A 23,884-nucleotide genomic window follows, 5' to 3' on the forward strand; every position below is an offset into this window, starting at 1 on the left:
AAACAAGATAAACTTCAGATGAAGATAAAATCAAATGATTCTCCAACAGTTGTTTCACTTAAGCTTTGAAGTAGTTTTAGTTGGCCTCTCACTTACATAGTTTGATATTAAAATTGTACTCAATGGTATTTGTGTCTGTTTGTGAGGAACATCGAGTAGCATAGCATCCTACTTATGGTTTTTAGAGTACAGGCAAAAAAATTACAGAAGATCACTTCTTAAAATCATAGTGAAAATCTTGTTGCTTTTATTCATGTAATGCTTAATATCCTGGAAAATACAATAAATAACTTTTCAGTCTAGAACAGCTAGATGTTATGCTTAACAAAATGCTCCAAGAGGATGTAAAAAATAAATGAATGTCTTACTATTCAACTTAATCAACACAGCAGGTCTCAGTTTCGGATGACTGTGAAACTTTCAGCTGTAAAAGATTCATCAGTTGTGCCCTTCCATAAACATGCAGCTATCGTTGAACCGATGGAAACACTGTAAATGTATATATACACACACATGTATTTGTGCCTTCATCAGAAAGAGGGCAGAATTTGACTTGGGTCTTACAAAATGGGGCTTTGCAGCTGACACTCGTGTTTGTTTTTCTTTAAACAAATTGAACTTCGGAACTCTCATGTGTGGTACATTGTCCAGATCCTGCAACCACAACTCACATCAAACATCTGCATATAAAAAGTCATCACTGTACAATCACTTTTTGAAAAGTCAGTGTCAAAACCATAAAAAAAAGCCCAGCTAATTTAAGAAAACCAGACGCACTGTTTAAGTGCTGAGGTTTGTGTTAAGCTTTTTTCCGCTTTAAGTACAAGAATCCATTAAAACATAAAAAGCAGAAGTGGCTCCAAAAATGACGAACACTCTAACAACACACCTGTAGCTTTTATAACACTTATTTGATGCTGTAGTTAATTGAAAAACAATGTGAACACAACGAGGTACGTACAGACACCCGCCGCCATTCCTCGTGCCCTGCAAACACCGCTGGCTGTGGAGCTCCCCGGGGTGCACAGCACTGGGCAGCACTGCCACGTGCAGGAAGGGGCCCTGGGACTGCTGTGCACCCAACACACTGGAAGTGCTTCAGGCCTCACAATGACACAAATCCACATTTTGTTTCTTTAGACTTGGAAAGGTGAGATCACTTCTGAAGTTCTCTACAAATATTCCTGTGGAGACTTTATATCTCAAGGCGAATCTAATAAAACATCAGACTGCTTTTACATTAGGCAAATGGTGTTTGCTCTGCTTTATGTAAAAAAGCAATCGTGTTCCTTTGCTGTAAGATACTGTATACATCTCCAGTCGCTCTTTCCTTTATTTCAGAAGAAGTAAGAGAAAGCCATGACAATTTTGTTGGTGTTGGGCTTCTGAAACGGCTCTACGTGGTGATGTTGAATCTGAAGTTCATCCCTTTCCACAAGTCTTTCCTCCGGTTTGTTTTATTCTGCTTCCTCACTCTTCTCAGAGCCACCTCCCACTGAGTTATCCACCTCATACTTCTTGTCAAGAGCATCTTCAGAAGACTTCCCACTGCAGTCGTAGGCTTTACTCGTGGATCCCGTATGTGTTCGGATGCGAGCCCCTGGCTGGTACAGCTGCATGGCTGGGCGATCCTAGGGGGGAGCAGATGAGGTTAACTCTCTGAGAAACTTGTGTGGGATACACAGGTGGGGTTTTAAAGAGATGAGTTTTTGTGAAGAAAGCAGATTTTGTGTTAAATTACTTCACATATCATAAGAGCTGGGAAAAAAAATGAAGTGTAATGAAAATCAACTGAGTATTTAATATCTGTCTTGCTTACAACACTATTCTTGAAAGCCAAGCATTTTGAATAAGCGAAGAAAGCTGTAAAAAGGAAAGATCTTATGACACATTTGACATAAATAAGGAGAAATACTGCTGGCTATTATCAAACACAGTACTATTATGCATGCCTAGGTAAAACTGTGAAATACGTTGCTACCTTTACCAGCAGCGACCAGGAAGAACAACAGCCTGCACACTTGCAACTTGGCAGATGAGTGACAAATATTAGCTATAAGCACAATAAAATGAGACAAACCAGAGCGCCCGTTAGCAGATAACAGCTAGAAAATTATCCTCAACTGAACGTGTTCAGTGCTGCTGACTCAGTCACATGTGTGACCCAACAACACGCTGATCTGACCACTGGGAAATGGGAGAAAGAGCCATGTACAAGGAAGAGAGACCTTGAGCCTGCAAATGGGGAAGTTCCACAACTCTTGAAAGTGCTTTTTATTCTTGAAATTTCAATAATAAAAGGTATTACTGAAACACTGCTTAAGAAGTCTTTTCCTAGTAGACTATTTTACTCAGACAAATAGCAGTTTTTAATGTTATGGAGCAACGTGTTCACCACAACCACAGCTTTTTGGTCAAATTCTTGTATTAAGTTTTGCAAACAAAATAAGCAGCCTATTTTAAAACAGCCCTTTTTTTGCACTGAGTGACCCACACGGCTTGCACGGTGAGTCCACCCAAACTGACTCTGTATGTGATCCATATGGACTCATGCCACACATGACCAGCTCACCATATTTGGCAGCTCTCGCCCCCATCCCGTATAAGGAATTTGGTTTGAAAGAAGAGATTCACATGCTGAATGAATTTCTAAACAAAATAATGTTTCAGTCATCTTGTGCAGAAAATCTTGGACCAGAACGGATCGAGAATGAGGTTGACAAGGATAACCACCTCCTGAAAAGACTCCAGCACATCCATGAAATCAGAGTCTGAGAAAAATGATGCCCATGTCCCTGGGAGATGAGGAGGGACAGCTCTGCTACACACCCTGCTGCCAGCCCCATTTGCACTGTTTTTGCACCTGTTCTTTCCCTGACATTGAACACAAATGTAATTTGTCCTAAGCAAACAACAGCCCTCTCCCAGCAGCAGGTATACAATACTGAAGAAATCGCACATTCCTCTAAATACCACTGTTTCTGAATTAGCTATTTAGATATGTCCTTACTTACGTTATGGCCTTAATGTTGTCCTGGCCAATTGTAAGGACTTTGTGAGCAGGGTAATGGAAACACAAAGACTAGCATGCCACGGTTGTTGAATTTCATTGCAATCTAGAAGTATAACATTTTTTAATACGCTCATAAAATACAAGGCTTTCAAGAACAGCATTCTAAAAATGCTAGTGTTGAAAGTAAGACAGAAAGTATGCTGTACATGGTACATACAAATGAGCAGAGACCTGTGACCTTAACTTATTTTAACTGCTGTTGTCCTTTGACAGCAATAAAAAGAAATTGGGGCTTTACTGAAAATGAAATAAAGAACTGTTTTCTTTAAAAAAAGCATCTTTATGCTAAGTTTGCAAAAGGAAAACCTGTGATCTTGAAGCATATTTAACTAATGAAAGATTATCCTAAATGAATAAAAGAACCTTATTTCTTATGCGCTCCTTTTTGGATGCCATGTCATCACACTTGTCCTCTTTACCCAGTTTGTCTACTGCCTCCACAGTGAAGCTGTAGTTGTGGTTCCCTTTCTTTCCTCTGTCTTGGTTGTATCCTTTCCCCCATTTCAGCTCTTCTTCATTCCTTCTCACAAACTTGTCAAACTCATAGTGAGTTCTATGCTTTCTGCCATCATCCAGTCGATACCTTTGCCTTTCAGGTTCTTTTTCTCGAAATCTTCTCTCCAAGTCTCTTTGCTCTTTGTCACTATCATTTTGTGACCTATGAGTATGTAGAAAAAGAAAGAAAATCCAAGCAATAAACAGTTTTAAAAGAAAGCTATTGAAGTATAGAATACAAAGCCTCGCTTTGTCTTCAACAGTCTTTAGGTCAGTTATACGTGAAGGCTGTTTTTCCTTTAAGAAAGAAGAGCTATGTGTAATTCTTCTGGATGTCTTACTTATGTATGTCCAGCTCTCCATGATGCATTAAGTCCTGAAAGTAGCAGATAAAACTTTGCAAGCAAAATCTGGTTTTTGTGCACCTGCTGTGGGAGGCCTCTGCTCCAACCTTTATCCCCCTCTGCAATCCCTTAAGTGGTTCCCCAGTGCTCCTCACATAACCTTGTGCTGCATGACCAGGTCTTGTGGCTGCTCTCGAGAAGACTCATACCTATGTACATGAGTACTGCCTTGAAAGGGAGCATTCATGGCCCAAAGGAACTGTGCATGTACTGTGTAACCATCTGTTAACAAAAATCATTCACTGACAAACATTGGAACTTCTGGAAGGTATTTGTGAAAACAAATGCTTGCGTTCCCAGCATTTATTTTGTCTCCAAACACTTTTGCCTACCTTAATATTTCTTTCTGTTGGGCAAGCATCATTACCTTATCACAACGTAATACTTAAATTTATGCTATGCTGCAATGGGTTTATATTATAAAGACTCTTAGTTTGCAACATTTTGCTGCCTGTCTGATACAACTCTCAGCTCTCTCATTCACTTCATTGTTCCAGTTCAGCAAGCATGTGCTTCTCTCATAAAACAAAGCTGTAAATAATGAAGAAGGATTACAGAGTAGATTAAATTTTAAAAGCAGCAAATATGGCTAGTTTCTTTTTATACGTTTCATATATTTCAATGTTTAAATTCAAAGAGGAAAGTCCTAGCAAGGCTCTGGAGTATGTCCTTTCCAAAGACAGGGGGCACCCCCAGACTTGCTGCTGCAGTGCTTCCTGGTGCCCTGCTGTCTCCTCCTGCGGGTGATGGAGGAACACTTGTGCCCAGTGAGAGGGATACAGACCCCAGCTCCAGCGTGGCTGGAGCAGCCTTCTACAGTTCAGTCATAGGGAAGAGGAGTGGAAACGAGGGGATAAGCAATAACTTGATTACAGAGTAAATGTAGAAAGCTACAGCTAGCAAGCTTTAAATCAGCCCCTCATGTAGAGTTCCAAGTTCTGGTTTATTACTGATTTCTGTGTCAATAACACAGTATCTATTAACCCTAATAATCAATAGTCATGATGAAGCGAGCACTTGGAAAGACAAGGTAACTTACTGTACATGCACTGCCAAAAGGATTCTCTTTTACACCTGGAAAAGCTATACTGATGCCTCGTTAAATTTACAGGATCAATACCAAAAATGCTTTATAGCAGAACATAAACCTTAGTCCATAAAAAGCCTTATTAGCAAAAAAATTGACTTGCCCCTGCAAGCATTTTTGGGCACCTTTCCTTTCCTGTTTTTCCTTTGCTGAAGAACATCGACTCAGGATTTCCTGAATATTTTCATTTTCCACCAGAGAATGGAAAATTGAAGTTTTCAGCACCTTTCAGGACCTGGATGGCATGCTGAAATTCTGAGCCCATGTTTCAGGTCCATGGTCACAGATAAAAGAGATGAGCAAAATATATATAAAATATTATGGGTGAATCGAGTGTTTTAGTTAGCAAATTTATTGGGTTTATATTGGGTGTCAGTCACACCTCAACTATTTTGCCATTGTCCCAAATCAAACACAATCATCTGCTTACTGCAGTGAAAACAAAGAAGGTGTGATGAAAAGTAAAGACTGGAGGCAATTTAGACTTTGACATCAATAATGGAAATTGGGCCTTACCCCAGCTCTTGATATGGAACAGGTGAAATAAGAATTAAACTCTCAATTACTTTTCATGCAGAAATCCTTCCAATCTGGGATTTCAAAGCATTTCCCAAATAATAAACTGCATCCACTACTTCTGCCATCCGGTCGGTAAGTTGTTACTAAACGCCTTTTACAAAAAGGACAGTGAGAGATTCATATACATGCAAAATGAAATCAGCTCCTTGCTGACAAAACAGCCAGCTAAGCTCTTACACTAAGCCTCCAAATCAAAGCATTCAGGATGTAACTTGGAGTCCCTAAGATAAATAATACTTACTTCTCCTTAAGCTCTTTTAGTGAACCTTCCAATGATTTGGATCTTATGCTCCCAGGTCCAGGAGACTTATCCCATTTGTTTTCTTCAGTGTCAGCTTCTTCATCTTTTTCTTTGTGCTTCTCACTGGCTGGCTCATCTCCTTTTTCAGGCTTCTTAAGAAGCTAAAAAATATTTGTTTTTATTATGTCATAAAGTTATTATCTTCTGTTGTAATGGACATTTTAACAATGTATTGAATGTAACAATGACCTGTTAAGATTTAAGATATCTTATTAAATGCTATGAATATCTTTTATGAAGTATACATTTTTAAAAGTTATTTTTAAAGAGCAGTTTACTTTTGGTAAGGAGGTACAGTCACTAACAGGCATTCACCAGCATGCTTTAAATTTGTCAAGAATATTGGAGAAAGCACTTACCTACTCTTCTCTCCTGAGTTTTATGTATAGTCAATGATTTCTTAGAAATCATGTAACAAAACAGAGCTCAACGTCATTGCCAATAAAATAAAAGCAGAACCTCTACAATACTACAAAAAGAGCAGGATTAATAGTTCACTCCTTCAAGTATTATATATAAAATGTGTGACACGCTAACAATTTGGGACAGGCTGGCATATGGAAATAGGTGCTTCGTATAAATACACCTTAACAAAAATACAGACTGAGGAAAAATTAAGGAGTTAGCAGGAAACATCATATTACTTTGTAACTTTGGAGATTAAACTTTCCAAGAGTTCCGTTAACTCCTCAACAAATAATCCACACAGGGCTTGAGCAGTATCTAGAATTACAGCAATAACCTTTATAGAAGGACCAAGTGTCTCAAAGTAGTTTGCTACCATTTCAATAACGAGTAGAATATCTCAAAAACTTTTCATTCCACCATTTTTTTTTTCTGAAATGTTGTTATTCTCCAATACCTACAAGAATCTAAAATGTTTCTCTCAGGTAGTATTTTCCTTTTCTTTGGGGACAGAACTAGTTTTCGAGGTCACCTTCCCATGAACAACAGATCACAAATACTAGGGATTTTTGGACAACAAATTTTGGGAAATATCTTTTAAATGAAAAGTTCTAGAATGCTTGTCCTTACACACAAATATGAAAAAAGTGTAACTGCTTCAGAATGTACTGCTTCTATACATGTAGATGGAGGCAAGTGTTGTCTGAGATGAAAAGGAAGAGGAGAAAGCTTTGTGGCTTGACTCCCTCACAAGATCTGGAGCGAGTCTGTGCATCCTTGTATTAGGCTACACATTCTCACATTGGTTTACCTCATCAAAGAGCCTACAAAACCTTTCCATTACCACCAAATTTAGATGAAATGAATAGTTTTTTATGTTTCTTGTCTTATACAAAGTAGGTTTTAAATGTGGAGACTTAATACCACAAAATGCACCCACCTAACTCATTAAAAGCACATCCGTTCAGAGTGTTAAAATATAACACGGATTGAAATTATATATAATGATGTTAATATATACAATTAGTACAAACAGTTATATATGATAATATCTACACATTCTATAAAAATAATGTATAATTATAACGTTATTAAAATATATACTTATTTATAAATTATAACAAGAATTTTTAATAACTGGGTTAAAGGATACCATTAAAATAAACCAGTTCCGAGCAAAAACAAAAAACACCTTCAGCACATACGGCTAGATTTACATGACAAAGTGCTGAAAGCCATATTTGCATTAATGCTCTGATGTGTTAGCACGGAACAATCTGGTTCTGTCAGGTTATGTCAGCACAGAATGTGGCATTGTTGTATAAGGATACACTCACAGTTGCCTGTCATTGTAACTGCATTAGCACATCATTGCATCTAAGGCAATTAGTCAGACTTTTCAACAACAGTGCTCAATCTAAGCCTTACTTTATTTCTCCTTCCAGTAAAAACAACTTGGCTATCACCACACCATACCATAGTACACAGTATGAACAGCGTGAAACCAAAAGAACTTCTGAATGACTTCAACAGAGGAGGTTTGGTTTGGTTTGGTTAAGGTACCTTGATCCTTATTTCTTTTTCAGATATTTTCTTGTGTTTCTCTGCCTCTTTCCTTTTACGTCTTTCCTCTTCTCTGCGTTTCCTTTTCTCTTCTTCTCTCAGCCGCTTCTTCTCCAATTCCCTCCGCCTTCGCTCTTCCCTTTTCTCTTCTCGGATTCTCTGAAGAGTTCAAAACGATTAATTGTAAATTGCCCAAAGGAAAACCACATGAAACATAAATGTTGAACTTCAGGCAAAAATCTGAACGTACCTGCTTTTCTAATTTTCTATTTTTAATATATTCCAAAAGGGGTGTTGTTCTTCTAGCTAAAACACAAAAAATTTGTGATATAGTGTTCAACTCCTAAAATATGTACTCATTTCTTTACTTCAGTGCTAACCCCTTCTTTCTAACATTATCTGCAAGGGAGCCAAATAATATATAAACCTAATTATTTTATATATTCTGGATGGTATTCCCATTATTCCATTTTAGAAACACATTATTTGGGTGGTGGTGTTTTTTTTTTTTCTTGCTGAGAGGGTAAGAAGCAACAGAGATATGTTGCTTGATTATTTAAGTTTTAAATTTAAAATCATATATTTTCAGTTCAGAGAATGGCATTTTTCTCTTGCTCACCAAAGAGCTATTCACCATAAAAAATAAATGTGTTCAGTATCTAATTCTACCACATTCCTACCACTGTATCTATTCCTCTTTTAACTTTTGTACATCAAAACCTAGCTAGACTGCTGTTCATGTACAGTCCACATTACTTTAATCTCACATATCACCCTTCAGTCCCAAATTTCAAAGCACATTATGAAAGAAACCTTTTCATTCACACATAACATTTCCATTGGACTCCCATTTAGCATTCACCATTCCATGGGAAAACAAGAATCATAAAAGATAAATAGTTTGTCCCAGGATACAACAAAGTGTCAACAGATTCAATAAAGCTCTGGTTTCCCAAATAACATATTTGGATGATCATTTGCTGGATCACACAGCCATTCTTATGCTATGGAGCCATCTTCACGCTCTGAAATCAAGCCTAAGCCATTTGCCCGAGCCATCCCCAAATTCTACTAAAGCTTGAAGACATCATCAAATTCTGTATTATACATATGGCATCTATGACTGTCAGCACTGAATTCAAATTCGAACCCACATTCCTATACCTACGTGAGTAGTTGAAAAGAATGTTGGCACCCTTAGATGACCCAAGATGGAGTTACAGAAAATACTTAGAGCTAAAAAATGCTCTACAATTTCTGTAGTCTCCTCCTGAAACCAGTAGAGAATTGTACAGGATATGATTGGAAGAAAGAATAGAAAAGGGAAAGGAAAAAAAAAAAAAAAAGAAAAGAAATTCTCAATCAAATTTAAAATGGCGCAGCCAAAATCCAGACATAACCTCATATCCCAAAAACATTTGAATGCTTTTGTATAGAATATCTAAATAACTTAATAGCAAACAAACAAGCAAACAAAAAAACTAAAGAAAAAAAACCTTTGCTATGAAGTTATGAATTGGAAGGTTTGATTTGAATCAGTACTTATCTTTAGCAAATATCAATGGCCAAAAGCAGCAAGCAAAACAGACTTGCTGGTCTGAGATATTCCTCTCTCTACCCCTATACTTCCAGTGCTGTTTCTTTCTTTCCCACCTGCCCATAATTTCTGACATATTTCAGGTCCTCACTGTCCTCCCTTCCAGTCTCCCAAATCTGCAGCTCTGCCGCCCCCTCCTGCCCCTGTAAGTTCCCTGTCTGAGCATCTCCGTCGTTTATACACGCTGGAATTGACCACAGATTGTCAGCAGAGGGTATGGGGAAGGATCTGCCACACCAGGAGTCCAGCACCTGACTCTAGACATGACTAAGGCTGCAGTGCAAGGGGTTGGATCAGAAATGGCAACATGGAAGTTCACAGAAGAGAGGCAGTGTGGCGAGTACTATCAGAGGAGGAGGATAAAACAAGATGCATATCAATAAAACTTGAATCTTACTCCCCTCATTTATAAGCCTTACTCTAAATGAAAATCTAAGGTTTTTTTCTGTAAACGTTTAAGAAATGTTAAAAGAAAATAAACTATAAAACGAAGAACTCCATCAGCAATAACTTTTATATTTTATCTTGCTTTCTACAAACAAACCGGAAGAATGAGCTTACCTTTATCCTGTTACAGAGAAATTCTGTTTTATATCTTTCTGTCACACTGAAATTGATGAGCTAACGTATCTGACGTGATGCACAAACCATGCTGGTTTGCAGTAGCAACGCTACCTGGAGAAATGCTGAGAATGTGAGGCCCAATTCTGCCAACAAAGTCCTGGGCACATCTTTCATTAACTTGAGTAGTTATTAGCACCTTTGAAACTAGACATACACATAGCCCAATGTCTCACGCACTTCTGCTATAAACTTGCTATCCACTGGAGTGATCGTTGTTTTTGTACTGATAGCAAAAACCAATTCATTTGATTTTCTGTGATTTAGCACACACAGAACGTTAACATTCCTTATGTCAAGCTGCTTTCAGGCACCTTTGTTGTTCTGAAATCTGCAGCTCTCCAGACTGATCATTTTCACTGAGAGTCAGAGTATTTTTAAGGTAACAATTCTTTCTGGAAACTGTAAATTGTCTTAGAAAAAATTGACTGCATGTGCTCTGCTCTGAAATACTCGGATGATTTGGGGGTAAATGAAAATTACTGCGGAACTTCCCTATTGAGAAGAGCAACAGCGTTACTGATAACAGAATTTGCTAAATGTCCACAGGTCTATAACTATAGAATTTCCTCTAAATTGTTTAAGTTTCACATCTTCCCAGCCCACTATTAATTTATGCATATGAAGACTAATTGATGCCACTCTGCATAAATGGTTGTTACATGCAGGGACAAAACAAAACAAAAAACAAAAAAACAAAACAAAAAGAGCAGGCTACTTTTACACTATAAAGAAATAACAGCAAAAGTTGTCTTCTGGTTGGTTGGTTGTCATACCAGGGGAAGGAGTGAGTGCTCTAGATGTTGTCACTTAGAGGTGCCACGCTGAAAGCTGCGTTCTGGCAGCTGCCAAGTTCCAGTATTCTGGAAAGAGTTATCTGTGTTTCTCAGTGTGACGTGGCACTATTATTTAGAGGCTTTGAAAAGATATAGATCACATTGCATCTGGAATGAAAAGTAAGTCTTTCCTATCCCAGGAAAATTTCCTCTCAGTACTGCAGGAGTCCTGAAAGAGCTTTGACAATGTAGTAGAATGCAGAACTACTCCAAGCCAGAGCTGGACAGGGCTCCTTGCCTTTAGCATGTTGGTAGGGAGGCTTCATCACCTGCGACCACCTACTGCAGTGCTTACTGCTCCTCATCATTTGTGTCTGTGCTGCACACTCTGTTAACAGCTTTATTTTTCTCTATGAAGTTCAGTTTTCTACCAGTCCTAGCAATTAAGATATTCTGACCTCAGAAAAATGTGAGCAGTCAGCACTGTTGTGCTGAATGCTGCATTTCATCCCATCCGCTTTTTTTTTTCCACATCTTTCCAGGTCTGTCTTGTGCATCTTCTAATAACAGCCTTCTCCTACACGTTTGCTGATAGTCAAATAATTATCTAACGCATGGCACTACCGTGGGGCGTTACAGTCACTACAGTCAGTCCCATAAAGGTACTCTTTGAAAGACTGAATTGAAAAGAAGAAAAAGCATAGTATTTCTGTTATATGGCACAGTATGGATCACAGAACACAGTTTGCCTTTTGTTGGCAATACACTCGTGATTTGTGCTTGTAACTAGTAATATTCATATTGCTGAAACCTGTAATTGAAATTTGATGTAATTTATTCAGGAAGATCTCAGTGATATCTTATTAAAGATTCCCCACGAGACTGTGAAAGTCATGCTGCATGCATATGGAGAATAAAGCATAGCCTTACTTTCAAAGCTTTTTCAGAATCCTGACCGTGAGCACAGAGGTCATTTCATGTTTCAGAATAAAAGCAGCTAATGTCAGAGAGCAACTGTTAAGTGTTCAGCTATTTTATCTTTTAAAAATAAATCTCGTATCTTTTTATAACACGTCTGTAAGCAGAAGGAAGTATGAAGGACCTAACTGAAGCCACTCCCCATGCAGAACTTCTGGTGAAGTCAACCGATTCCATGCACAGAGCCTCAAAAGAACAGGAGAGGTGTTTCCTCTACTTGCCTGGGAAATTAAAATTCTAAGTGTGATAACCTCAGCCTCTATCGGATTGAACAGGTCATAACATGCAGGTAATACCTTAAAGATATAAAAATGATATATTTAATATTCTCAAAAATAAGAAAAGTCAAGAAAACAGACCAATGAGTTCCCTTGTTTTGGCCTCAATCTCTCCCAAAAGAGTCTCAGGATTGGCACAGATTTTCTCTTCATCAGCACAGTAGCTTTCTAAAAATTTCCTATATTCTGGATCTGTGAAGATAAATTTTTGAATTACGTTAGTACTTTGCATGACAGAAATAGAATCTATTTTCCACTGTGACATCAAGAAGATAGGCTTACCATCTTCAATGCTCCCAGCTTTGGCATCTTTCTTTTTTAATTTCTTTTTCGAAATCTTCTGAAATGGAGCAAATTCAACCACTGCAGGGTACTCCAAGCCTTAAAAGAGATCAACACTTAATTTTTAGTTTGGGAAGCATTCCTTGTATTCAAGTAAGGTTTTCCAAACCCTTCAAATCTGTGTTGGGTAGCCTTACTTAAAAGCAAAGGTGAATGTTTCTAAAATCCCATCCTAAATTTCTAAGGACAAATCGCACACGGCTGTATTTTGGATTAAAAACAAAATACTTTAATATCTGAATTACGTGCTTAAACATTATTATTATTACATTATTATTTTGACATGCTAGCAAAAGCTGTCAAAATGAAGATGAGTGCTCTTGTATAATAAAAGTTTTATGTTATCATTTATAATTCTCCTTCAATTCTTCAAAGATTGCCATTGAATAGAAAAACTGACATAAAATCTTATGCTGACAAAGGGGTAAGTACTACTGGGAAGTGAATATTAAACAATCGAGCTACTTCTGTAATGTTTTGTTGCCAGAAATATAAATTAACAACAACAAAAAAAGCTTGCTTATATACAGTCAAAAGAAATGCTGCCTTCTTTCAGAATTCTAAAACTCACAATGTACAACTGTGTGAAACTCTTCTTTCAACTTCCTATTTACGGTGAACTACACAACTTTGGCTACATTCTTTGGTCTTGAGTTTTGCCTTGCACCCTGGCATCTTCTTTGGATTGCTGTGAGAACAGCGTGTAGCTTTTGAATTTTGCCTGGTTTCCTCTTAAAGCATGTTCAAGACCACACTTAGCTCAAGTCTACTGAAAATCTGACTTAAATCTGCTAACATTTGTGAACCATACTGAACCTTGTAATCCTTCTTTTAGTTTTAGCCCCATAAATGAAATGCTGCCACAAGCTTCACCAGAGGGCACTTGCAATCTAAACTTGGGCTTCTTATTTGCAAACAACCATGCCAAACTGACCAGCTGCCTCCAAACTCAGATTTGTAATGTATGCAATATTCTGGCTTCAATCCAGCGTAACACTGAGGAACGTGCCTAATTTAGACTATGTGGAGTCTTGGCAGGATCATAAAAATAGTTTATTTCTACTTCAGCTAAAACAACCCAGCTGTTTCAGAGAAGGCGGCAAGATAAAACATGAATGTTAGGGAACTCTCATGGTAAGGAGCTGCCCTGCCTCCTACTTTACAGCAGAATTTGAGATCTGGGAATGACATACTGTGAGGAATGTGCTGTTCTCCATCTTTGGAAAAATCTATCCAAATCCAAGTTAGAAGCTTATCACGGAATTAATAACTGGTTTGGGTTGGAAGGGACCTTAAAGATCAGGTTGCCCAAAGCCCCATCCCACCTGGCCTTGAACACTTTGAGGGATGGAACATGTAAAATATGTGAGGTAGGAAGAGCTGCGGAGATATTTATTAGTTTGGCAGACAGCTTCTATAGAGAGTAACTCTCCAGTAAGACCAGACAGGACTATTTCACAGGACCTCTGCAACACTCAGTATACAGAATAGACAACGTTCAATAAAACTCACAAATCCAAGTTCCTTTTGTACAACCCATGCAATTTTTAAGGGAATCTGTGAGTGAAGCAAGGAACAGCTACAGTTACACACTATTTCTTGGCTATGGCTGCTTAATACTGTTGTAGAACAGAATTTATGCCCACCCACATTACAGAGATCTGATGGACAAACTTGCAGACTGAACATTTCAAAGGCAGCAACTAATCTCATCGCTCCTTTGCTTGCAACTCAAGATGTTCAGGCTCTTACCGACAAATACAGGTGAGCACACACAGTTATGGAAATCAGACTGAAAGCATCTGAGGTTCTATCAAACATAAATGCTCTCTGAAAAGTCAAGGCATAAGTATCTCAAATTGTGCAAGCAAAACGGTGAGGACAACGTTTTTGGTTTTGTTTTCTCAGAAGGGGAATGCACAGCACTGCTTTATCTCACAGAAACACCCCCAAGATCCAGCCACTCGTGCTTGCAGTGTTTTGGGTCACCGTTACAATGAATTGTGGAGCTCACATAAGATGATGAATAGGATCCCGACAATATACTGCTTGTGTTACAAAAATGGAGATGAAGTGTGCACACCATGCAGACAAGTAAGACTGCATGGACAAATACATTTTTCACTTCATTATCTTCTAATAGCCAGATTTTGTTTTAGTGTACTTTTATGTAATTAACTGTATATTGAGGAAAAAAAGAAAGCTTAATTATAAAAAATGAAATGAATTAATGTTCTAAAATGATATGCAGGTATGTATGTATTCACATGTAATATCTTACAAATAGTCCAACCTTTATTATCAATGAAGACATAGCCATCAAAGCGATCTCTAAAAAGAAGGATGTCCTCAGGATTTCTAAAGTTAATGTATGCTCTTGAGTAGAGATGAGGATAAAGGCTGCAACAAGAAACAACGTTATTTTCTGTTATTTACTATTCCGTTCAGGCCTGGAAAAATGAAATAGATCACACTGCCATTCTCACTCTCTTTGGGAAATGGCTACCTTAATCATGCATACTTAAGTCTCTACATATAGAAACATCTATTATATCTATCAACTCAGTGACTGAATTTCTGATACAACTGTGAAATTTATTCTGAACAAATGTTTCTAGCTCATTTTGTCTCCTTAAATTGCAGAGCATACGTTTCCATTTCATAGGACCAAAGCTTTCAGTCTATTTGTTCACGACTTGAGAGACGAATAACAGCAGTGCTTTTGGGGAACTTCTTGGGCATGTTAGGAAAATCTTCCATTGCTGACATAGTAGAAGTAAAAGCTTTCAGTGGACTGGAAGTTGCCAAGCTATCGCTGCATTTAAGAGATTCCCACCTTAAAGAAAGATTAAATAACTTAATACTTGGCAAGATAATATGCTGCATTCCATACAAATACAAACAAACTCCATTTGACGTGTGCATGAATATCTATGCAATGTCTAATTGTGGAGAAAAAATACTGAAAACAATTTTTAGCAAAAGAAAGAACAGGTACTTACCTAATATAATTCTGATCCTTCAAGAATTTGTTGGCATTGGTTCCACTCTAAATATTAGTGTGCCAGATCAAAAGCTCAGAGCTGGCACACCACCTCCACCCATGGAACCGTGGTAATGGAATGCATTACTACTCATCAGCTAAGTATCAAGTGCACGCTTAACTCTCTCTCCCACACAATTAGGATGTAAAATGGTTTGGCTTAATCTGCCTTTAGTGATGTCTACATGTTAATACATTTTTTTTAATATACTCGAACGTATTTGATTTGAACGTGAGCCCATAATTTTAATATGCCTGTGTTCATAGTACTGCTGCCATACAAGTGCTGTCTTAAGATAAACTCAGCAGCAGCAGCAGCAGAAGACAACCAGCACACACAGCTGCAACCAGATTTAAAATCACAGCTATTTCAGAATGAGATTTTTGCATCCAGCGAGAAAGAGCAAAGATAGAGGTCACATATGTGGCATCTCAAAGAAAGACAGTTACTACAAGGCAAGTAATCATTTTCTCTTTTTCAGATGTGTGTCCATGTAGATTCCACTTTGCATTTTGGAAGGTGACCACAAAGAGCAGCACTGCTGCTATCTAACCATTTTGTAAAATGCCCCGACTTGTGCTTGACATCACAGTCAGGAGAAGCACTTAACAAGGTGCTAGAGGGCTTTTCTCACTTAGGTGTTTTACAAGGTGCCTCTAAAGCATGCAGAAGATGTGCCTTCTAATTCTATGGAATTGTTATTTCATATATATTTATTGACTATTTTGACATTCTGGGAGGGGAATAGCATTGAATGAACTGCAAGCAGGTATCACAGAAGCACAGGACGGCTCAGGCTGGGACCCTCTGGGTCCCTCTGGTCCAACCCCTGCTCCAGCAGGGCCACCCAGAGCAGGGTGCCCAGGGCCATGGGGCTTCAGAAGATCTCCAACGAGGGAGGCAACCACAGAAATGCCTGATTGGGCACAGCCAGTGCTATGCTGTCAACACACATCAGTGCTGAAAGATGCTACAGACATAGAGCGTGCTTCCTTATCCACCACAGCCCACGCAGATGCTACATATCAGGGTACAGTCTGCTTGCAGGAAACATCTAGACAGCTCAACCAAACGAGCACAGTGACATATGGATGTGCTTTGCCATGGAGTTCTTCTGCACACCCTGCAGAGTTCTATGTTATCAGATTTGCAAACCTCCGGTCTGGACATGAAACACAAGGGATCTCCAGGAGCGTGGAGTCATTGGCAACATGCAGTGCAGCTGAAACAAGCCAGCTTCTATCTCAGTGCTTTCAAAGCAAGAAAAAAAAGGATGAAATTTAACAGCTTTCATGATTTTTTAACGGTACGGACCGTTAAAAAATAATATTAGGAAATGCTTTAGAAAACAGAAAGAGTTACAAGTGTCTGCAAAGATGGAAAGTTTACTGTGACGCTTCATAGTTGTGCTGTAAGAAGTGCCTCTGTGCTGCATCACTGCAACAGCAAAGAAGTCTGGTAAGGGGTGGCTCCCAGGACGGAACAAAGCTCTGTCACTTCAACAGGACTAATCTTATCTTACACTCCATCTGTTCTTCAGTGTTAAAATGAAATGAGACCTGATATTAGAGATTGATATGATTATACACTGGAAGTACTGAAGATTCACTGGGCAAAAATAACCTTGAGTGAGCAGCCCAATCACAGAATGCTTTGAGTTGGAAGGGCCCTTTAAGATCACCTAGTTCCAACCCCCTGCTATAGGCAGGGACACCTCCCTTTAGACCAGGTTGCTCAAAGCCCCATCCAGCCTGGCCTCGAATGCTTCCAGTGAGGGGGCATCCGCATCCACAACCTCACCGGGCAACCTGTTCCAGTGTCTCACCACTCTCACTGTAAAGAATTCCCTCCTAATATCTAGTCTAAATCTACCCTCTTCCAGTTTAAAGCCATTTCCCCTTGTCCTGTCACTACATGCCCTTATAAAAAGTCCCTGTCCAGCTTTCCCGTAAGCCCCTACAGGTACTGGAAGGCCGCTATAAGGCTGCCCCTGGAGCCCTCTCTTCTGTATGACGAAGGGCTCCAGCTGTCCTAGACTGTTCTCACACAGAAGGTGCTCCAGTCCCCTGCTATCATTGCTATCTAAGATTAAGAAGTCCTGAGTTTAAGTTCCTAACTTAACAACTATCGCAGTGTTTTATCAATCTTCAATTTCCACAAAACTAACTGAAAAAGGCAACTACTTCTCTGTCTCGGTGCACAGAACTGCTTGGTCATAGATTTTCTTCTTCTGCATTAACTTATAACTCACGGTTGGACACAGAACACTCATGAAAAAGAAATGAAAATACACTTCTCATTACCTCCTTCAGCTTGCACACCAACACCATCTATTTCCCACCTGATTCAGAAACACAATCTTTCCCAACATATTTTTCTAATGTTTTTTGCTTAGACTTTGTTATCAGAGAATCTTTCAAAGGGAGAAACATACATTAGTAAGAAAAAAATGAGTGTCTGGAACATGTAAATGTTCTCTGGACACAATCCCTGGAAAGTAGGGATTTAGACTCTGTATTCAAAATAAGGGATCCAACGTCGTTGCTGTACATTTTAAGTCTTCAAGAACTTCACGTCAGCAGAAATATACAAAAATATTAGAGCATGTTTGTCCACAGTACGATATGGGTATGCACAGCAGCACAATCCAATTGGATTCTCTCTTCGTTATTGCTGCCAGATATGAGGGTAGAAGGTCATAGAAACATAGGTGTGACAATGCTTAGAAATTACATGTTCCTCCTCTGATGCAGCCGCTTCTACAAATAGAGCTGGTCCTCAAACACAAGTGGGATGTCAGTGCTTAATGTATAAAAGCCTGATTTGTGTGTTTCAGACTCCCTCAAGCTTTTTATCCCACAATAGTAGCGCATCTGAAAAAAAGAATGCATTAAACTCAACTCCTAAATGGGAAGCTGACTAAACCTAGCAGATCGGAAACGCCTAACAGTGGCCAAGGTTTCAGGGACCTTCCAACTGCAGCTGCCCGCTCCACATTCTCTCACCACGTATCCATCCTCTAAGAACAGAGCAGCAGAAAGCACATGCTTCACATGGCTGGGAGGGCTCTGTGGCTGCTGCCCTCTCACAGGAAGGTACAGTCCTGCTCTCTGCAGACATTGGAGAAAACACGGCTTTTGCTCTGCAGGACTTTGTCTTCCACCCCAGTTCCCCAGGCACTGCACTACAAAAGCGTCCTTGAGCCCCGTATGTCTCCTCCTTTTTTCATTTTTTTTCAATTATCTGCAAGCAGAGATACCACCTGGGATTTGAAGTTCAGCTTTGAGATTGCATGGCTAGTCTTACTATCACACAGCTGGTTCTCTTCTCCCAGACTTTCTATAATGCTGCTTTCCATCCCTACCATGCTTTGGACAGATGTACTGCACATGATGCTGGCATCTCTGCGATATCAATGACAGGAATTTCTATGGAAATAACCCACTTGAGTCTGACTAGTCACATCTCTTCACTTCAGCGTACAGTTTCTTTGCTTTCTGCTGCGCACTGCAGGATATTCAATCTTTTAGGTAACGTGCATTGTTATAATACTAAGTACAACAGCCCTTCAAGCTTTTAATTTTGTGACAACTTTAACAACAGAAATGTTCTAAAAGTTATCTTTTTCTATAAAGTACCTTCTAGCACCATTCAGTAAAAAGAGATGGCAAAGATACCTAAAATGTAAACAGTAACGTAAAGACAGCCATCACATTCCAGGAAAAATACTTACCAACTCATCAGTTGTGGTGTATGTGCATGTATACATATACAGTATTAACATACATATGTTAAATACATATATAAAATCAACACGAGTTTTGGAGTGCTCAGTAAACACTTCCATTCACTCATACGTTCATAATTTCAGATCAAATTGATAACTCTTAGTCTATACATCAAGCTAAAATCCACTGGCCTTCATTGCTGTCTCTCACCTGTTGCCATTCATACAGTGGATGGTACTGGAGTAATTTTAAATGAACTGAGCTTTCCCTTTTTACAGATATAAAACAAGCACCATTTGCCTGGCAGCAGAGAATCTGCAACACTGCAGCTGTGGTGACCAACCAACAACCGCTCCCTCCTTTATCATACCACAGGTGATTCCCTTGAAGCTTAAAAGGTGTTGCCCTTCAGTTCCTGCGTGCATGCTGCCATCCTACAGTAGGAATGCTGTTTGCCTACAATAACCCTCAGCAAAACATTGGGAAGCACCTATGATGGCAGAGGAGGAGTGCTGTATGCAAGATTCTGTCTTTGATACAATGCATGGCATCAACTACTTGACTGGCTGTCACAGAAGCAAAGCTCCTGTTCACATCTCTTTACCCTTACAACGTTTTTAGTGAGTTCTGCAGTCAGTACCAGTCCTGAGGTATGACCCAGGTCCTGCAGGACCAGAGCTCAACCACCGCACTGGAGTTTTAGAAAGCTCAGAAACACTTACATGCAGCCTTAAAAGGATATCTAAAAGGCGTAGTTATTTTTTGGCACCTGAGAACAAGACAGATCATCAAGTAGGCAGCCTCTTCATTGTTAGCTATAGGTAGCGTGCTTATCAAACATCCCTAAAGGCCACAGAATCAGTCACAAACACACTGTTTTGCTTGTATTTTGATACCAATGTACAAGAGAGAAAACTGAACTTAATGCAGTGAAGCAAATGTATCAGAAAAAATGAATGAAATACAACACAACAGTCAAACTTTGTGAAATGATTTTACTGAAATGGATGTAACAGTGCTACAGAATTATGACATTTTAGTTATATGAAATTGTTAAGAGTTTTACAGTTTGCATATAATAGCAGGACATTATAACATTACGAGTAACCTTTATCACAAGAACAGTAAAACTGGATATATGTATGCATATCTTACAAAAGCATGTAGGTAGGACCACAAATGTTTCTGTCTTCCAGGGTGAGATGACCTTGCTAAGAAAAAAGTAGAAGTCCTCTCTGAGCACAACTAGTAGAGGATGCTTAGAGGAAATGTGTAAATAAGAGGAAACTACAAAGGGACACTTCACCTGGTGTATCATTTCAGCCATGTGCAGCCCAGGGACTTTGTAATTCAGAACTCACACCCTTGTGTTTAATAGGTCTTCATAGATAAATACTTGTCTAGGTTAAGTATTTGACTAACAGCTTCTGAACCATTTTGAACCTCCACTTCTGATGCTGTTCTCAGACAAGGAGTTGCACAGCTTAAGAGTGAAAAAGTACTACGTCTGCACACCACAGCTGGTGGTGGAACGAACTCTTACAAACTTCTGTTCTCTGGAATCCCCAGATGGGGTTAAAATGAGACCTAACAGCATTTAAGGGCAAATTTGCCTGCTTCTGAATCATAACCTGTCCATTTGTATGCCCCGCTCTCCTTCCAAAAAGCATCCTCCTCCCTGAGTAGCTTCCCCAAACCAGTCTTTTGTTGGGTAGCATTTTATCTCTATGAATTCACTGTCCCTCAATTTTCTGCATTGGTTGCTACTATGTGCCTGGTACAAGATCTAGAAAGAGAGCTGATCAGTGAAAGATAAACAGACGATGCATAGAAAACATGACCTGGGACGGGCAATATGATGCTGGACCAGTAAAACAACAAATAATCACAGAAAGCCAACTGTTGCCCATTGCTTATCTTTCCAAAGACTGGTGATTACCTAGATTCTTATGCCAACAACTGCTTTGGAAAGTTAAAATTTGCATTTCTGAACTGGTTCCTGGCGTTTGTGCAGTTGGGACGAAGATATTCTTTGGACAACGTTAGGCATGCTTTTCCTTCTTTTCCCTCTTCAAATAAACTGTTGTGACTGAAGCCCTCAAGAAAACCATTTGGAAATAATGGATGATCAGGTTCAGAAGAAAAATGTACGTAACTATAAAGGCTTTCCATCAGAATAAGTTCTAGTCTTACCTAACTTCACATCCTTCATGGTTCTGACACTGTGCATATGCCTAACAGCCTAGGTCAGGCAAGCACCAAACTGCCACAAAGTTTCACTAAACAGATACTGGCTCCTTTCTCTTTGTGGAATTGACTCTGAGAGAACATATATGTATGTATATATATATATATATATACATATGCCTGTGGAGGATGATTCACCGCACACCAAGACAGGCTCAGCTGGGCAAGATGAATCACATCCTTTAATTATTCTGAGCACAAGGACATGTAGCACATAGGATGCTTTGCTTACTTTTATGGTTAAGATCACCCAGAAATTGTTCTGTTCAAAAGGGAATGGTATTTTGTCGCTGTGATACTGGGTATGTTAAGTAAGTATATCAGAAACTCTACCTTATTGTCAGTCAACCACTGTTTCATTTTCTTTCAGTTTCGAATGAGACAAAAATGACTAGGAGTGGGTTACTTTAAAAAAAAAGTGTTATGAAATAAAGACAAGAATACATAAGCAAATTAAGGTCGAATGGGATTCATGAAAAATGTGATGATATTTGCCCTCAATTGTCTTTATCATAGCCGATAAACAGCCTATTAATTTTTACCAATTAAAGTTAAAAGCAGGATGATGGTTTCAAACAAAACTATGCTCTGTTCGCACGCAAAAATTTTGCTTTAAAACCATGAGTATATAAGGAAGATGCAGGAATGTATTATCTCTGCATACGTATATAGCCAAACACTTTACGTAACTTACAAAACGGGCTCCATGGACAAAATAAGTAATTTGGTGTCCAAACTGCCTTGATTAGGCTTTAAGCATCTGAAAACCTACACAGACAGCTCATCCTCACCTGGGATCAGCAGTGCAAAACTCAAAATAATCATGAGCAGGGAGAGGGTGGAGCTGCTCCTCCAGCTGCTCCTTGGTTAGACAAGGAGGAAGCCGTCGAATAACTACCTGCGTAGATAAAAGAGAGAGTTATCTTCCATCTAAACAGCGTAAAAAAAAGACCAAATCAATCGCGTTACTCCTCTTCTAAAAGCTCTTCCTTAACCTGGGAGCTGCGGCTGCGGCTTTAGCCTCGGTGTCCCGACGAGGATCGGCGCTGGGCGGCACCGGGCAGCCCAGCACACCGCACACAGGTGCGTTCCCCCACTGCAAGGTGGGCGCGATCGTCCGAAACGCAGCGGGACAGAATAACGGCACCGCACAGAACAGCAAAATGGCCACAACGGTCCGGACGGTCCGCTCCCACCGCTCCCCATTAGGGATTTCGCTTGAAGTCACGGCGACATCCGCGGCGCCGGTTTCCCGATGCGGCAACAAGGGACGTAGCGCTCCCCTCGCCGGGCCGCGGTACCACAGCACCACAACGCCCGCAGCCGCACCCCGCAACGCGCGCGGCGGTTACGCGCCCCCACACCGCGCCCCGCTACCCGCAGCCCCGCACCCCTCACTTTGCTCAGCGCCGTTTTTTTCTCATCTCGCTGTTTAACCGGCGCCGGAGGAAGCGGTGGCGCCGGGGACGACGGCGGGTTGGTCGTGGTGTCCGGCTCCCGGCGCGGAGACTCCCGCCGCAGAGGGACCTCCATCGACCGCTTCTCGCGGCCACCGCCGCCGCCCCTCACCAGCCCCAGCCCAGGCTCCCGCTCCGACCGCATGGAGCCGCCGCCCGCAGCGAGGCGGAAACCTCGCGAGAACTGCCGTTTTGCTGGGCGGAATCTCGCGAGATTTCGCTGAGGGGCGAGGGGAGTTCGTCCGCCCCCGGGGTAGCCACGGCCGGGCTGTGAGGCGGTTGTCCCAATGTCTAGCCGTGTCTGTCCACGTCCTTGCACATTCCCATCCTCTCTGCTGGCAGCTCTGAGGAGAGGTGCTTTCAGGAATCCCGCAGGGCCCCCATTCTGTGCATGAAAGGGCAATTGAAGACGCGCCCTATCGTGGTCCACGATCCCACGGTTGCCTTGTAGACTGCAGACGCTTGGCTCTGCCCTCACTGCCACAGCCTCAGCTCCATCTCCTGTGGCAGGATGGGAGCAATAGTCACAGAATCACAGAACGGTTTGGGTTTGAAGGAGCCTCCAAGCTCAGCCTGCTCTGGGCTGCCCCCCACTGGGTCAGGCTGCCCAGGGCCCCACCCAACCTGGCCTTGAGCACCTCCAGGGATGGGGCACCACAGCCTCTCTAGGCAGCTGTGCCAGCCCCTCATCATCCTCTCACTGAAAAAAGTACGCCTGACACCTCGTCTAAATCTCTCTCTTCGTTTCAAACCATTCCCCTTTGACCTGCTGGGCTAGGGCTGAAAGCTAGCCCGGTGCTGGGGATGCCACAGCGTGGGAAAAAGGACAGTTGTTTCTTGCATCAGTTTGCAGGTCTTGTGTTTTCAAATCTATCATGAAAACCTTGAAGACAACAGCAAAGTCCCCCC

General features: G+C 40.4%; 1 protein-coding gene across 6 annotated transcripts; it reads right to left on the minus strand.

Moving 5' to 3' along the window:
- Window positions 1–218: 218 nt before the first annotated feature.
- On the minus strand, window positions 219–23,141 carry UPF3A (UPF3A regulator of nonsense mediated mRNA decay). Of its 6 annotated transcripts, none has more exons than XM_025146692.3 (10): window positions 22,917–23,141; window positions 22,310–22,416; window positions 14,793–14,899; window positions 12,440–12,538; window positions 12,239–12,349; window positions 8,158–8,213; window positions 7,908–8,066; window positions 5,880–6,040; window positions 3,657–3,731; window positions 219–1,631 (listed from the first exon to the last, which is right to left on the minus strand). In XM_025146692.3, the coding sequence occupies exons 1-10, from the start codon at window positions 23,118–23,120 to the stop codon at window positions 1,397–1,399; spliced, it is 1,314 nt and encodes a 437-aa protein (XP_025002460.2). In that variant the 5' UTR covers window positions 23,121–23,141; the 3' UTR covers window positions 219–1,396. The 6 variants fall into 6 exon arrangements, 5 of the variants coding, with proteins under 5 accessions (XP_025002460.2, XP_025002461.2, XP_416933.3 ...); XM_025146693.3 differs by having other exon boundaries at window positions 3,493–3,731; XM_416933.8 differs by having other exon boundaries at window positions 3,437–3,731.
- Between the last annotated feature and the right edge of the window lie 743 nt (window positions 23,142–23,884).

This window comes from Gallus gallus, chromosome 1 (genome assembly GCF_016699485.2).
Source record: "Gallus gallus isolate bGalGal1 chromosome 1, bGalGal1.mat.broiler.GRCg7b, whole genome shotgun sequence".
NCBI classification, from domain to species: Eukaryota; Metazoa; Chordata; class Aves; order Galliformes; family Phasianidae; genus Gallus; species Gallus gallus.